The sequence below is a fragment of the Aotus nancymaae genome, unplaced genomic scaffold, assembly GCF_030222135.1.
Source record: "Aotus nancymaae isolate 86718 unplaced genomic scaffold, 86718_ANA_hifiasm-v0.15.2.pri h1tg000003l, whole genome shotgun sequence".
In the NCBI taxonomy this organism is placed as follows: domain Eukaryota; kingdom Metazoa; phylum Chordata; class Mammalia; order Primates; family Aotidae; genus Aotus; species Aotus nancymaae.
Genome location: NW_026988414.1, coordinates 10,201,846 through 10,218,831, shown reverse-complemented (window position 1 = coordinate 10,218,831; position 16,986 = coordinate 10,201,846). Strand labels below are relative to the sequence as shown.

The following is a 16,986-nucleotide window of genomic DNA, read 5'->3' as shown; positions in this document are numbered from 1 at the left end:
CATGAAAGGCACTCTGGCCCCAGCCTCCTTTACTCAGGACTGCACCCTTTCCTTTCACTCGCCCAGGAGTAGGCTGGCCTAGCTCAGACTATAAACTGCACAGACCAGGAGCTGTGACCTCTGGTGTGTCACGTGCCACGTGTGAGCAAGGGTGCCTGCTCTAGGGACCTCAGGCAGCCCATAGACGGCACTAGAACTGCTCCGTTCGGGATGAGAAGCAGGTGGCGAGGCTGCGTTCAGGATGCTACAGAGCCTCTGCCGCCTTCTCCTGCCAGCCACTCACAGCCCTGGGCCTGCCTGCCCTCCTCAGCTCCAGGCCTCCCCCTTCCCAGCTCTCCTGATGCTCCCTTGGGCCCAGGAACCTGTCCCATGACCCCCCTCACACCCTTGTTGTCCACAGGAGAAGCGCATTGCCTCGCTGGATGCCGCCAATGCCCGCCTCATGAGCGCCCTGACCCAGCTGAAAGAGAGGTACAGCATGCAAGCCCGTAACGGCATCTCCCCCACCAACCCCACCAAATTGCAGATTACTGAGAACGGCGAGTTCAGAAACAGCAGCAATTGTTAACCTGCCTGAGAGGGAGGAAGCTACCCAAGGAGAGGGGGACTATGTTGGCCAAGGGCAGGGTCTCTGCCAGGGGAGGCACCCACGGTTGCAGCCCCAGTGCGGGTGTCAGGAGGCCGAGCCTCCCCTCCCCGCCGCTGTCCAGGAGGCGGCCACAGAGGGAGCCGCCAGAGACTGAAGCAGCGTGAGGCGAGGTCACCAGCCGCTCCCTGTGGGGTGCGGGCAGAAGAGACTGCACGCTGGGGAGTGGGGGACAGCCTGGTGGGGCAGGTGTCCTGCCAAAAACATGTCTGTCGGTTCCTGAATGTGGTGTGTCCTTGTCCTCCTGGATCTGGCTGAGTGCATGTGTCCCCACACCCGTGCCAGGGAGGGGGCTTCCTGGAGTGGGGATTCAAGGGCTAGGGGCCTACACCTGTGGCTTCCCCTCGCTTCCCTGGGGGGCCCAGGACTCCCTGGCAGCCAGGCCCTGTCCTGTGGGACCGGGCACTTGGCGGATGGGTTGGCAGGCAGGAAGACAATGGAGAGGACACAGGGCAGGAGTCCAGTGTCCCCTGCCTGTCTCCATCCGAAGCGCCTGCCACTGCATGCAGCCTGTTGGGACCTTCCTGGCTGTGAGGAACTGAGGATTCCTACCTACCCACCCCCTTCAAACCTGTCCCAGAGAGCCACCTGCCACCTTCTGCCCTGCCTTAGTTGTATTGCCAGAAAGACCCAGTGAGGGCCATGGCTTTTTCTTCTGGGCTCTTGTCCCTGTGGGGAGGACCCACAGCTTCCCACACTTCCCACACAGGCCCAGGCTGATGCTCGAGGGCTTCCGGAAGCCAAAGATCTGAGCTGAGCCGGCCAGATTGCCCTGAGCACTGTATCTGCCTTCTCCTGGGGCCCAGCACACCCAGGCCACAGTGGCCCTGTAGGGAGTGCCACCTCGTGCTCACCTTGAGAGAAAAGGTGATCCTTCCTCTGAGTGATGGTTTAAAAAAAGATTCTAATGCCTGCAGGCCCTGAGAAGGTGGATAACTGTGATTTTTTTTCCTTTCACAGTATGCATTAGAAACAAAAGCCCGCTTGCTCGCTTGCTGGAACACAGGGGCCTTTTAAGTTGAGCGTGCGCACTGCATGGGAAATAGCGGCCCTGGAGGATGTTAGACTTGCTCCCTCTCCAAGACAGCAGCAGCCTGCACCCGGCCCCGTGTGTGCGGCCGGCCTCCTCCTCACCCTTCCCGGCCCCCAGCCAAGGACCCAGGCGCTGCACACAGGGGAGGGGCGCACCCCACAGCTGGGGCCGGTTTTCCTCAGCTCTAGGCTGTTCTGTAGCTTATCTGCCCCTCCCCACCCTTTCAAAACAGATGAGCAGGAGCTCAGGTCTCTCTTGGCCCCTGTCGATTCCCAGCCCCTGCAGATTCCGAGCGCAGGCCCTGGGTAACAAGGGTGGGAGCGGGGCCTTTGCCAGCAGAGCTAGGGCAGGGCGAGCTGCAGGAACCACCCCTCTGCCCCTGCAGCTGGAATGTGCCACAGAGGCCCCACCTGAAGGGTGGATGTGCTGGAGGGGTGGCCCAGAGCCATACTGCGTCCACCTTGAGCTCGGGGACAGGTGACAGCGGCTGCTCTGGGAAGGGACTCTTAGATGTAACCTACAATTCAGTTAGGCTGGAGACAGATGCTGCTGGAGGGAGTGCTGGGCTGCCAAGGGCCACAGACCTCAGGAAGATGGGAGGCGGGAACAGAGGCCCTGCCCCCACCCCTTCCTGCCCCACTCCCCAGTCTTGCCCCCACCCCTGCACCTGCGTGCCTGAGACCAGGGCGGCCACACAGGCAGGGCCTGGCTCCAGTCTCGTCCTCCCACTGCCCAGTGAGCCCTGCCTTCCTCCCCGCAATTCCTTCCCACCACTGCCTCGTAGAGTGACCTCGGACAGAGCCCCCCTTAGCAATACAGGGAGGCTCCCAGGGCCTGGACAGGTGGGCTCGGAGGCCGCCCGCTGTGGCCGGTGCCAGCTGCCCTTGAGGGGGTGGGTGAGCTCTCAGGCCGAGAGCCTTATTTACCTAGTGCAAAAACTGTAAAAGTGTACAGACTCTTCACAGATTTTTATCTTAATTGCAAGTCTGCCGATTTTGTAAATGTTCTTGGTGTTTGACTGTAATGTAACTATCTCACCTAATGGTTGTACATATCCTTTGGTCCTGGTGCTGCCGAGGGCTGGCCGGGACTGCTGCTCTCCCAAGGGTTTTTATTTTATTTCTTAATCTAGAGAACAGTATTGGGCAGGAGGAAGAGGCTTGGGGTCTGGGGTTGTGTTTTCCCTGCCTGTGGCATTTATGTGTTGGCGTTGCAGCTGCCGTCTGGTTAGGGGCTGCTGGGGTGTCTTCACTGGGCCAGTCAGCGGGGGCTCCTGCCCGGGCCATAGAGAAGCTGACTTCCTGGGAGCTGGGCCCTGCCTGCAGCCAGGGCTGGGGTTGCCCGAGGTCCTGGAGGGAAGGATAGTCCCTGCTGAGGAAGAACACAGTCCCGGGGCCCCCCGGTCACCAAGACTCAGCCTCTGCTGGAGAAAGCCACATCTTTCCCTGCCAGCACAGAGGCCTGACTTTTTTGCTTAACTTCCACGTTCTGGGTGATGGAAACTGCCAAACCTCCTGTCAGCGAGGACTCTTTCCGACTGCCCAGAAAGTGGGGGTGGAGGACCGAGGCTACAGCTCCACACGCCCCGGTCCCCCAGAGCATCTGCCCCCGAGTACACCTCCCCCTGCGCCCCGCCCGACTGCGGGAGCCAGACTGTCCAGGGAAACAGCCCCTCTCTTTTCTACACACTCAGCCACAAAGCCCCCCAGCTCCCACACCGCATCCCAGCTCCCCTCTTTTGTAAGTATGTGAAAAGGAAAAATGCAGACGTTGGAGTCTGGCTGGAGTTCCTCCCTCCAGCTGTGACTTTTAACTATGTAATAATGTACAGAGGAAGCTGTTGGTGTTCTAAGACTCTGTGTGGCTGTGCAATTTCTGTACATTTGCAATTAGAAATATTAAAGATTTATTTAGCTATTTTAAGCCTGACTCTCGTCTCCATTCAGCTGTATGATGTTGCAGGGGTGATTGAGTCCAGAGCGGACACTGTCCTTTACCAAGGGGACCCCAGCATCTGGTTCACCCTGGTGGCAGTCATGCAGGGGATACCCCTAATGCCAGTGGTGGTGGTGGTCTGGCCAGCTTGGCTCACTGGGTGGGATTGCCCCTCTCCTCCTCTGAGTTGAGGGGTCTCTGCACCAGGGAGTAGAGCAGATGTCCTCTTAAAGGCTCTCCCCTGGCTCTGACATGCTTGGAAGTAAAGTCTTCACTGGTCCCACCACCTCCTGGGAGACAGGGCAGCCCTAGCACCTTCCTGCAGCACACACCGGCTCTTGCCAGGCCCTGCATTAAGCACTTTCCCATCCACTGAAATCTGGCTCTGGGAGGGAAGAGACCAGGGAGAAGAGGTTGGCCGAGGTCCCAGCAAGTCATGGCAGGGCTGGAGTAAACATTTCCAAGCTTGGAACACCTGGAAAGTCAGATTCAGGCTCTCCCAACAGACCCACCTGCAAGGCTAAACGCAGGCCCTTCTTGGGAAATAACCAGCACCCAGGCCCCTTCAGCTGCATCTGCGAAGAGAAGCTGGCAGCCTGGGTCCTGCCCTATTTGTCTGCAGCGTCTCAGGATCTGGCCTTTCAGTGCACAGTCACTCCAGACTGGCTCCAAGGGACAGGTACTGGTCCCAGCCCCAGCCCCAGCCCAACCCCCTCAGAAACCAGATACTGCCTGAGCTGAGTTTCTGCTGGGGGCAAGGATACCTCTGGTCACAAAGGCAGATGGAGCCCTGGGTCTGTCACCTAGACAGGTGCCTCTGGCTCCAGCTAGGGATTGGGCCCCAGAGAGAAGCCTCAGGCCTGCCCCTGTTCTTGCCCCTGCTGCCAGCTGGAAGCAGGTACAGCAGAGCCACATGTCACAGGAGTAAGGCTGCACTGTCAACCTCGCCAGCGACCCCTGTGCGCCACCTCCCACTGTCCAGCACCCTGGCTTCTCAGGCTGTCCTGCTCTTCAGGACCCTTTCCCTCCACTTGAGCCAGCCACCCCTGGGGCCCTCCCTGGGCTGCTATCACCTCTGACCTCCTAGGAAAGTGTCACCCATGCTGCTTACAGCGGGCACAGCTGCCAGGCCTTCCCTGCTCATCCTCCACATCAGCACCCATCTACAGACCGGCCCCTCTCCTCCCCTGCCCGAGTGTCCTCTCTGCCTTCCCCAACCAAGCCTAGCCCCTGTGGGCTCCCTCCTCAGCCCTTCTCTTGACAGTATTCCTTGACCACTTCGGCCCTGGCTCCACCCAGCAGCCATCATCTCCAGGCCACCAAGCACTGCCGGAGAAAACTAAAAAACACCCCAGTTCCAACTGTGCCCTGTGGGTCTGTTCCCTTCTCCATTCTCAGCTAGGCCTTCCTCCCTCATTCTCCACTCTAGTTAATCCAAACTTGTACCTCTCTTCAGATCTCCCAACCAGCCAGCTGGCCCTTCTCCGAGCCTTGCCTCCTTCCACACTGAGGACCCCCAACCCCCTCTCCCTGGGCCGACCACCAGCCTAGCTACCCCAGCCCTCAGCAGCAGCAGAAGAGGCAACCTGTTTCTTCCCAAGGCAGCCCCTAGCCAGTCCCTGCCTCCGTGGCCTCTAAACCTCCAGTCTTCCCATCCCACAGCATTTTAAAGTGCCAGGTCTCCAATTGGCTCCAGACTGTGTCTGCTTTTCTCCCTTTCAGCCAAACTTCTTAAAAGTATACTGCCTACAGGGGCCTGCCATCTCCACAGCCTCAACCCTCCTCTGTCCCCGCCCATCAAAACCTGACTTTGACTTCCTGCTCCTCGGCCACCTCATTGCTTCTGCCCTGCTGTCTCGTCCCTGGGCTCAGGGACCACCATCCCTCTGCTGGGGAGTTGCTCGTAAAGGACGCTGAACTCAAGGAGACTGCAATGAATGGGACAAAGAAATCATTTCGTGTTGATAGGAGGCATTTATTTTACTCTTTTACTTGTATGAATTTAAGGGATGTGGGTGCAATTTTGTTACACGGATATATTGCATAGAGGCATAAGCTGGGCTTTTAGTGTATCCATCACCCAAATAGTGCACATTTGCCCATTAAGTCATTTCTCATTGCCCACCCCCTTCCACCTCCCCACTCTTCTGAGGCTCCAGCATCCACCATTTCACACCCCATGTGCACGCATTATTTAGCTCCCACTTACAAGAGAGAAAATGCCATATTTGACTTTCTGAGTTGTTTCCGACAGGAGGCATTTGTAATGAAGATACAAACAGCATGAACTTCTGTTTGTGGATAAAATCGCATCAACTAGGAAGCAAACTGCTGGAAGTGCAAAGGAAGAAACTGACAGCAACAATTGCGCATGAGACTAACACACCACTGGTATTAGTTTACTACAGATCAAGGAGGCAAAAAAAGTAGCCAAGAGGATTTTAATAATTAATAAGGTTTAATAACCCGTGACACACCAAGCTCTTACCCTAGAGAGAGCACACCCTTTTTTCAGTTAGGATTTGGAACACTACCCAAAGCTGACTGTAGACTGAGATATGAAGAAAACCTCAGAAAGTTGCCCAAAGAACCGATTCAGGCCACATTCTGTGTCTTGAAGCAAAAACAAACAAAAATCCAAAAACCCAGAAATTTTTAAAAAGTTTAGAACTTTTTAAAACTACTGTAAGGGGAATGCTGGGAAACTCCCGGCCTCTGCCACCATCTTAAAAAATAAAAATAAAAATAAATAAATCTACCGTCAATAAGTTTAAAAAAATAAATGTTGAATCAGTAGATTCAAAAACAAATTTGTCTTCTAATTGAACCCGGTGTATTGGCATATTGACCACATGCATTTATCTTTTCCTCCGCAAACCACTATATGGACAGGAAAGAAAGAAAACGGTTATGCTCTATAAGGATAAAATTGATTTGGAAGATAACAGAATTTGGAAAACTCTGGCAGATGGAAGGGGATGAAGGTGAATCTAGCAGAGCAGAGGGAGAGACCAATTGGAAATGAGCTTATCAGGCCCCAAGGAACCCCCAGAGGCTCAGCAGTGGGAGGTCCCCCAGTGTGTTTCAAGATGGGGGCCGGGGTTGGGGGTGCCTTGGGGGAAGGTGCACCAGGCTGGAAACATGGAGATCAGAGCCCGACCTCCTCCCCTGCTCTGCACAGCCAGGAAACTACTCTTTCCCCCTCATCTCCTTGCAAAGGACTGAACATTTAGTCTCTAGAGAAATGGAGCCAGGTATACTCTGGACTTGGGGACGCAAGGGGAAGCGGAGTGATCTGTGGGGGTTGGGCTGCTGGCAATAATGTTCCTCTCCACCCCTCGCAGCCCCATCACTGATCCCAAAGTGCCCAGGGCCACATGTCCAGCCCCCAGGGAGCTGATTGGAACATTCTTTGGAAAAACCAGCTCCCAGCTATTTCCCCCACCTGAGTCACCGTCCGGCATCCCATAGTGGCACCCACCAATCAACATGCCCTACACACACAAATATGCGTGCACGTACACACACACACACACACACAGAACACAGCTGAGGACTCCCCAGACCATCGAGGAAAGCTAGAAGTGTGAAAAGGAGAGGCCAGCTCAACCAGCCTGTAAAAGGAAACAGAGGCAATGCAGAAAAGAGATGAGCCTTAAAAAAATAACGCACAGGGCCGGGCGCGGTGGCTCACGCCTGTAATCCCAGCACTTTGGGAGGCCGAGGCGGGTGGATCACGAGGTCAAGAGATCGAGACCATCCTGGTCAACATGGTGAAACCCCGTCTCTACTAAAAATACAAAAAATTAGCTGGGCGTGGTGGCGTGTGCCTGTAATCCCAGCTACTCAGGAGGCTGAGGCAGGAGAATTGCCTGAACCCAGGAGGCGGAGGTTGCGGTGAGCCGAGATCACGCCATTGCACTCCAGCCTGGGTAACAAGAGCGAAACTCCGTCTCAAAAAAAAATAACCCACAACTGGCTAGGCGCAGTGGCTCATCCCTGTAATCCCAACACTTTGGGAGGCCATGGAAGGTGGATCACTTGAGGTCAGGAGTTCAAGGCCAGCCTGGCCAACATGGTGAAACCTCCGTCTCTACTAACAGTACAAAAATTAGTCGGGCATAGTGGTATGTGCCTGTAGTCCCAGCTCCTCAGGAGGCTGAGGTACAAGAATCACTTGGACTTGGAGGACAGAAATTGCAGTGAGATCATGCCACTGCACTCCAGCCTGGGTGACAGAGCAAAACTCTGTCTCAAAAAGAAAAAAAAACCCCCACAACTGTAGTATCCTCAGAGAGATAGGAACAGGATGCTATGAAAAAGGAACCAAGATTGAGAAAGAGCTTCTTCTTATTAGAAAATTCTTCTATAAAAATAAAATAATTAATAAAAGTGATGGAATATAAAGTTGAGGTATTTTTTCAGAAAGTAGATCAAAATATGAGAATAAAAATATAGGAGAAAGGGAAAAAAATCTAGAGGTTCAATCTAGGCTGTCCAATATCCAGTTATTAGGAATTCCTGAAGGAATGAAAGATTAAAAGGAAGGGAGAAAATTGTCAGAAGAATAATAAAGGCAAGTTTTCTAGGGCTCAAGAAAGGACCTAAGTATCCAGGTTGGAAGAACTCAGTACAATAGACGGAGGAAGACTTAGCCCCCAGGGTACAGGACCACAGAATCTCCAGCCATGGCCAGAGCCACCCCAATCCACACTGGCTGACCTCGCCCAGGAGCCCAGAGAAAGGAAGGGCAGCCTGGTGATGTGGCCTGAACAAGGGGATGTTACGAAACTGTGGTCCCAGAGAGCATAGAGGGACTAATATTCCCAGGGATTCCTGGTGAGAGATCTTGGTAAAGAATTGGAAAGTTACATCGAGGCCAGTCAGCACAATTGTGTGCTTTTCCATGGCTATGGTCAAAACTAGTTAATGCCCTGTGGGACAATCAAATCATAACCAATGAGGTGTGCATCTTTACCTGACGAAAATGTACACACTAGCTTGTAGCTGCCCAGAATCTGGCCTTCTAATCTATAGTAAACGGCAGGGGGCATTCTGCTATGATGAAGAGTCCTTGGACCGGCCTCTTAAAAATATTCCAGTAGGACATTGGAATGACACCCTGCCTTCCTTTTGCCTTAGTTCCAAGTTTTGTGTGTTTTTTTTTCTTAATACACCTTGACAATATGCCATAGTCACAAACCCCAAAGCCTTGGTGACCTGGCAGTGACACAAGCAGGCCTCCTTGAGATGACACCCAGACTCAGGTGTCGGGAGACATCAAGGAGGGGTGGAGACTGGAGGGAATTGGAAAGCGTATGCCCTTGCTAAAGGCAGCAGGGAATCATTGCTGTGGACTTACATATCATCCATTCGCTGTTGACTTCTCCATTTCTATACCAGCCCCACCACACCGCAAGCTGCAGGTTCACAGGACCGAATGCCCACTTGGACAGTTCACAGGCATCAAACTTGTTATTTCTTAAACGAAACCCTTGACTTCTCTGACTCCCTAACCTGTTCCTCCTCTCGTCTTCCAATCCCAACTAATCATCCCAAACACTCTCCTTCCCATTGCTCCAGCCAATAGCCAAGTGTGACTTCTTGATTCTTGTGCATTAAAAAGGATTTATGGGTTTGGAACAATGTTCATGATACATTGTAGGTGAAAAGCAAGCAGTAGATCCGTATGCCCCATTCCTGTAAGGAAAAATAAATAAATTACATTGCATACAATAAATTACATAGGAGAACGATGTGGATGCAGGTGCATCACCCCGTTTATGGCAGTTTCCTCTGGGTCGTGGGGCTCAGCAGGATAGGGAAGGAGAACTTGCATCTTCTATTTTATATTCTTTAGTATTGCTTGAATATTTTACAACCAGTTTTTGTTTCTTGTTTTGATATGGAGTCGTTTAAAAATAAATAAAACATACCCATATAATGAAACACTATGCAGCCATTAAATTTGTAGAATAATAATAAATGGCATTGAAAGATGTTAATATATTACATGTAAAAGCTAATAACAGAATTGTATGTGCAGGAGGATTCTAGTTTAGTTTTTAAACCATATTTGCAAAATCAGGTCTGGATTAGGAGAGAGTAGAGTGTAGGTAAGAGCTTGAGCTTGGACAGAAGAGGGAAGTGGATGTGAGTCTTGATGGCTGTTGATTAACCATAGAACCTTAGGCAAATTGTGAAAGCCTCTAAGTCTCAGTTTTCTCTACTGTAAAATGGGGATAGCAGTATCTACCATAGAGAAGTCTTCTGCAAGGATTTGGAAATAACCCTTTTCAGCCCTCTACTTAGCACAGTTATTAAAATATAAATAATATGTGTGACCTATAAGAGTAATAATTTTCTAATAAAATCACAATACACTTTGATATATATCTTAAGATATAAATCACAAATAAATATAAGATATATATTTGATATGTACCTTATTAAGATACACATCAAAGTGTTAACAAGACATTGACCTCGGGATAATGAGATAATAAACGACTTTATTTCTCTCATCACTTATCAATATTTTCTAAATTTTTTTCATTAACATACTTTTATAATAAAAACACATTAAAAAAAAGAATGTCTCAAGCCAGTATTTATATTCAACATCGTCCTTAAGAGCAAAACATAAGCGACCTTCTTAATGAGGAAAGAAACGACTTGGATGCAGGTCTCTGCCACGTTTCAATGCAAAAAGGCAAGAAATAAACTAATTATAGTTATTGGGAAAGAGAGGCAAAAGATGGAATTGTGTTCCTAGACTTTTCCAACAGAAAAATGGTCCCTCTATAGGTAAAGTGGCTGAATACACAATAAATACACAAAATTGAGATTGCTTCCGCAGATACCAGCCTGTGCCCATTAACAAGATTGCAGAGGGTGGGGGTGGGTTGGTGATGGCTACCAGGAGAGGCGGGTGATAGGGGACCACAAATCTGGACACCCCAGTAAGGATGCACACACAGTCTGGATGGTCACCAGACCCCTGGCTAAGGTGGAGAGCCTGTCTCCAGTGCACACCCCACAGTGCATTAGGACCCTGATCTTATTATCTGATGAAGAGTGGAATTATACTATACAACAGTTTACTTAATTTGTATTAAAACATTTGTGTTATGTATTTAATGTAAATATTCAGAATTTACAGTCATTTTTATAACTCTCTTGCCATTTCTTTATTTTTATATATCCTTAAAACATCCAGAAAACAAATTAGTCTAGGATTTCTGTACTCTTGAGAGGCCTAGCCAGTCAGAAACAGAAACAGTCTCTTCCCCAGGGGATGGTAGTCTGACTTTGGCCATGCCCTTCCTGCCAGCCGCGGGTACAGTGCATATGAGGGGACCAAAGGCGCCACTCACCTGAGGTGCAGGATCCCTGAGGAAACCTGGAATGGGCTCCCTGGGGGCCGACACTTGGTAGTGTCCAGCCTTTGCTGACACATGGAGTTTGGCTTCATGTCCATCATAGACTGGCAGGAGGGGGTTCAAACTGCAGAGTCAGTAGGTAGGGGGACCCCCCTGGAACTCCGAATTAGGTACCCTGGAGAGTTTCAGGAATATTTTATTTGTTTGTTTATTATTATTATTTGAGATGGAGTCTCGCTCTGTCACCCAGGCTGGAGTGCAGTGGCACAATCTTGGTTCACTGCAACTTCCACCTCCGGCTTTAAGCGATTCTCCTGCCTCAGCCTCCCAGGTAGCTGGGACTACAGGCATGTACCACCGTGCCCGGCTAATTTTTTATTTTTAGTAGAGATGGGATTTCACCATGTTGGCCAGGCTGGTCTCTAACTCCTGACCTCAGGTGATCCACCTGCCTTGGCCTCCCAGAGTGCTGGGATTATAGGCCACCATGCCCAGCCTACTTTTATTTTTTTTAATGTTTCTAAATATGACCCTCAGTGATAAAAATAACAAATGATTGTGTTACATTTTTAAAACAGTAAACCCTGGTTCTCATGCAAATATAAAATGAACATATTTAGCATTTTTAATTCATTAATTGATGAGGAAAACAGTCAGCTGTCAAACCCAATTCAAAGGAAAATTCAAAGAATCACACTTATATAGGCAATCACAAATGTCGAAAAAAATTTACAAATAGATGCAGAATTGATCTCTCCTCAGGACAACAATCAAGTGCATTCCACCAAATATCATTTATTTGCATTTCTTTAATTTTTTTTATTTTGGATAAAGAAAATGTGGCACATATACACAGTGGAATATTATTCAGCCAGAAAAAAGAATAGAATCCTGTTGCCTGCATTCCTATGCATGAGAATCACATGCACCATGATCAGGTTCTCGTGACTTGCAGAGTAATAAAGCAGCTCAAAGAAAATGAAAGGCAAGTGGTAGATGTAGGACACCCAGTAATCCTTTTTGCCTATTTTATTTTATATGCTTCTTTATTTTGAGACAGGGTCTGTCTCACTCTGTTGCCTGGCTGGAGTGCAGTGGCACAATCTCAGCTCACTACAACCTCCACCTCCCGGGTTCAAGGGGTCCTCTCACCTCAACCTCCCGAGTAGCTGGGATTACAGGTGTGCACCACCATGCCCAGCTAATTTTTGTGGGTTTTGGTAGAGACAGGGTTTCACCATGTTTCGGTTAGTCTGGAACTCCTGGGCTCAAGTGATCCACCTGCCTTGGCTTCCCAAAGTGCTGGGATTACAGACATGAGCCACAACACCTGGCCCCGTTGGCCTGTTTTAAAGATTTTCACACATTTTCCTGCTTACAAAAAAACCTCAGAAATATATAAAGTTAAAAAGCATTTACTCACCTACAAATCCCCCCTCTGTAGACACCTACTGAAAAAACAGAATCACACTACACACAGATCAATAGTTTGCTTTTTTCACTTGGCAGTATATCATGGACATGATAATACTACAGGTATAATTCTTCTTTTTCGTGTGTTACTTTATTATTTTTATTTTTAATCATTATACTTTCACATAGTCTAGAATTTTAAAATCCCTGGAATCAGAAATGTTTAAAAAGCCTTTTGCTTTGGAAATCATTTCTAACTTACAGCTACGTTGCTAAAATCAGTGGTACCAGGAATACCCATGTGCCTTTTACCTATAATCTCCTATTAATATTTTTATTCCCTTTGCTTTATCATTCTCAGTCTGTCTCTCCATACACACACACACACACACACACACACACACACAATTTATTTTCTGAACTGCTTAAAGATAAGTTATATACATCATAGTCCTTTACCCCTAAAAACTTCAGTAGCGTATTTTTTTCTGAGATTAGGAATATTCTCTTACATAATCAACTTGCCAATTTAACATTGGTATATATTTTTATCTACTCTTAACATTCACATTCCAATTTTCTCAGTTGAACCAATAATGTCCTTTTTCAGTAATTTTCCCCTCTAGTACAGGAGTCAGTCTAGGGGCAGGGGTTGCATGCAGCTAGTTGTCACATCTTTCTGGCCTCTTTTAGTCTGGAACATTTTCATAGCCTTTTATGATCTTTTATGCCATTGACATTTTGGAAGAATACGACCAAGCACACCCACCTTTTTCAAAAATAGAAAGGCATTTGTCTGATGTTTCCTTGGGACTAGTTTTCGGTTCTTCATTCTGAGCCAGAATCCTGCGTACAGCTTACTGATTCCTTCTCAGAGCAGCACATCTGGAGGCACAGGACAGCCATCTGTCCTTCCTTGATGATGTGAATTTTGATCACTCGGTCAAGGCGTTGTCCCATTTCTTCACTGTGTAATTACTGGGGTTTTTTGGTCTTCTTTGCAACTAATAAACCGTCTGTGGGGAGACACTTTGAGACCATGGAAACGTTCTGTTCCTCATCAAAATGTTCCCCTAGATTTAGCAACTGTGAATGATTCTTAATTGATCCCATCTTTACTAGGATGGTTGCAAAAGAAGGTTTTCTAGCTCTAACAATCCTTCCATCGCACTGGTTGATTCTCAGAATTCTATCGTCAGCATAGGTCCTCCTTCTCCCCCACGTATTGATATATCTATTTACTATTGGTATAGACTCAGAAATTCCCATTTTTAAGGGCTTATGTTTCATTATTATTTCGGTGCTCAAATAGTCCTAGATTTTGCCACCGGGAGCCCCTTTAAGCTGCTGACATGCCTCCCAAAGTGCTTTTGACCATTTCCTTACTTTCTGGCATAACAAAATGTCCCAGACTCACCATGTATCTACCCTGCCCCAGCTCTGGAATTAGTCATTTCTCTAAGAAACGCTGGGGAATGATATTCAGAACCAAGATCTGAAAACTAGTAGAGTGGCTTTTCTTTTTGACCTTGTCAGCAGACAGAGCTAGGAAATAAATGCATATATGTGCATATACACACATACCTGTGCACACAAACGTGCATGTACACATTCTACAAATCATGGGTTTCTATCTGTACCTCCAATTCCATGGAATCTGAAGTTTAACAGGCACCCCCGGGAAGCAAGCTCCTGCATCAGGCAAATCAGGAAGAATCCGAGAAAGCAACCTGCAGGAGGGAGAGGTGGGGCTGCTCCCCACACCGAACAAGGCACCTTACAGTCATGGATGAGGCCATGAGCCCGCAACACAGGGCAATGGTCTTGCTTTGCTCCCCATTAGAGCATGTCGGAGATGCAGAGCCCTCTTAATGGGTCTTAAATAAATGCTGGTTCAAGTGATGTTTCATCAAATAACAGGAGTGAGTGTGCTCCTAGGAGAAAGGAGCAGGCTGAAAACAAAAACTCGGAAGGAAAGAATGTCGTTGCTGATGGTGGCAAACAGAATGTATGTGCTGAAAAGTCAAAGCAGTGATCCATTCCAGAACGTCAGCCTGAAGTATCCAAGAATAAGGTAAAAGACAAATAACTGGTAATTAAAGGGACAATAAATAAATGGGAATATGCTCATCCATGATAATAACTCAAGAAAAGCAAATACAAATAACAAATATCTATATTCTTTTGCCCGGCAATGGTTAGGTAATAGAAACACAAAAGGAATCAACTTAAATACAGAAAAATACATGAGATTTGTTAAAGAACATAGAGGGGCTGGGGTTCCCTCTGTCACTGCGTGTCACATCAAATTGTAAATTTTTAGGAGGTGGTGGTGCGTATCTATCACTTCAAGCATTTATCATTTATTTGTGTCACAAACATTCCAATTATACTCTTTTAGAGTTTTTTGTTTTTTGTTTTTGAGATGGAGTCCCACTCTGTCACCTAGGCTGGAGTGCAGTGGTGCAATCTCGTCTCATTGCAGCCTTTGCCTCCCAGGTTCCAGAGATTCTCCTGCCTCAACCTCCTGAGTAGCTGGAATTACAGGCAGTTGCCACCATGCCTGGCTAATTGTTGTATTTTTAGTAGAGACAGGTTTCACCATGTTGGCCAGGCTGGTCTCGAACTCCTGACCTCAGGTGATCCACCCGCCTCGGCCTCCCAGAGTGTTGGGATTACAGATGTGAGCCACTGCGCCTGGCCTATTTTTAAATGTGCAATAAATTATTGTTGACTGTGGTCACCCTGTTATGCTATCAAATACTAAGTCTTATTCATTCTTTCTAAATATATTTTTATACCCATTAATTATCCCCACTCTCCCCCTCCACCCTCACCCTCACCATCCTTCCCAGCCTCTGGTAACCATCATTCTACTTTTTATCTCTATGAGTTCAACTGTTTTAATTCTTAGCTTCCACAAATGAGTGAGAACATGCAAAATTTGTCTTTATGTGCCTGGCTTATTTCATTTAACATGATGACCTCCAATTCCATCTATGTTGTTGCAAATGACAGGATCTCATTCTTTTTTATGGTTGAATAGTACTCCATTGTGTGTACGTACCACATTTTTTTTTATCCATTCATCTGCTGATGGGCACTTAGATTAATTCCAAATCCTGGCTATTGTGAACAGTGTTGCAATAAACAGGAGGGCAGATATTGCTTCGATGCACCGATTTCCCTTCTTTTGGGTGTGTACCCAGCAGTGGGATTGCTGGATCATATGCTAGTTCTACTTTTAGCTTTTTGAGGACCCTCCTTACTGTTCTCCATACTAGTACAAATTTGTGTTCCTACCAACAGTGTATTGGTATTTATCTCCACATCCTTGCCAGCATTTGTTATTGCCTCTCTTTTGGATAAAGGCCATTTAAACTGGGGTGAGATGGTGTCTCATTGCAGTTTTGATTTGCATTTCTCTGATGGTATTTTATTTGATTTGTAGCTATTGTAAATGGGATTGCTTTCTTGATTTCTTTATGAGATTGTTCTGTTGGCCTACAGAAATGCTACTGATTTTGTATGTTGATTTTGTACCCTGTAATGTTACTGAATTTATCAGTTTTAACAATTCTTTGAACTGCTTAGATTTTTCAAATATACAGTCATATAATCTGTAAACAAGGATCATGTGACTTTTTCCTTTCGAGTTTGGATGCTCTTTATTTCTTTCTCTTGTCTTATTGCTCTGGCTAGGACTCCAGTACTATGCTGAATAACAGTGGTGATAGTGGGCATCCTTGTCTTGTTCCAGATCTTAGAGTTCAGTTTTCTCTAGTTCAGCATGATATTAGCTGTGGATCTGTCATGTATGACTTCTATTGTGTTGGAATATGTTGCCAGTTTTTTTGAGGGTTTTTATCATGAAAGGATGTTGAATTTTATTAAATGCTTTCTCAATTGAGAAATGATTATATGGTTTTTGTCCTTCATTCTGAAGGACAAAAAAATTAATTAAAATGATTATATGGTTTTTGTCCTTCATTCTGAAGATACAATCTATTACATTGATTTACATATGTTGAACCATCCTTGTATTCCTGGAATAATGGATTGTAAATGTTGATTTATTTATGCTCTGTTATTAGGCTGCAGGGCTCAAGTTTTATTCAACTTAGTACAATTATCACCTAACATGAGGTTTGGCACATGGTAGTCTCAATAAAGGAAAGGCCATATTTTTTAACCACAGAGCAATGAAAGTAGGAATTAATAACAAGAGCTTACCTGCTGCTTGGAAATTTCATCAACAGACAAATGGATAAATAAAATATTATATATATATAATTTATATATATACACACACATACGCACACACACACAATGGAACACTATTTCAGCCATAAAAAGAATAAAATCTTATAATTTTTGGCAACACAGATGAACCTGGAGGGTGTTACATTAAGTGAAATAAACCAGGCACAGAAAGACAAATAGTAGTAATGTGTGTTCTCACTCATATGTGGAAGCTAAATAAATTGATATCATAGAGATAGAAAGTTGAATAGTGGTAACCAGAGGCTGGGGAGGTGGGAGGAGGAAGCGAGGATAGAGAGAGGTTGGTTGACAAA

The 16,986-nt window shown here is 47.1% G+C and overlaps 1 protein-coding gene across 3 annotated transcripts in view; it reads left to right on the top strand.

Moving 5' to 3' along the window:
* The window catches only part of DAB2IP (DAB2 interacting protein), a 214,115-nt gene extending 210,507 nt beyond the window's left edge, over nucleotides 1-3,608 (top strand). For 2 of the 3 annotated variants that reach the window (XM_012458209.3, XM_012458214.3), the window contains exon 14: nucleotides 401-3,608. In XM_012458209.3, the coding sequence (XP_012313632.1) occupies nucleotides 401-568 (168 nt within the window). In that variant the 3' untranslated portion in view covers nucleotides 569-3,608. The remainder of the gene's footprint in view (nucleotides 1-400) is intronic. The other variant, XM_064378350.1, reaches the window with a different exon arrangement.
* The last annotated feature ends 13,378 nt before the right edge of the window (nucleotides 3,609-16,986 follow it).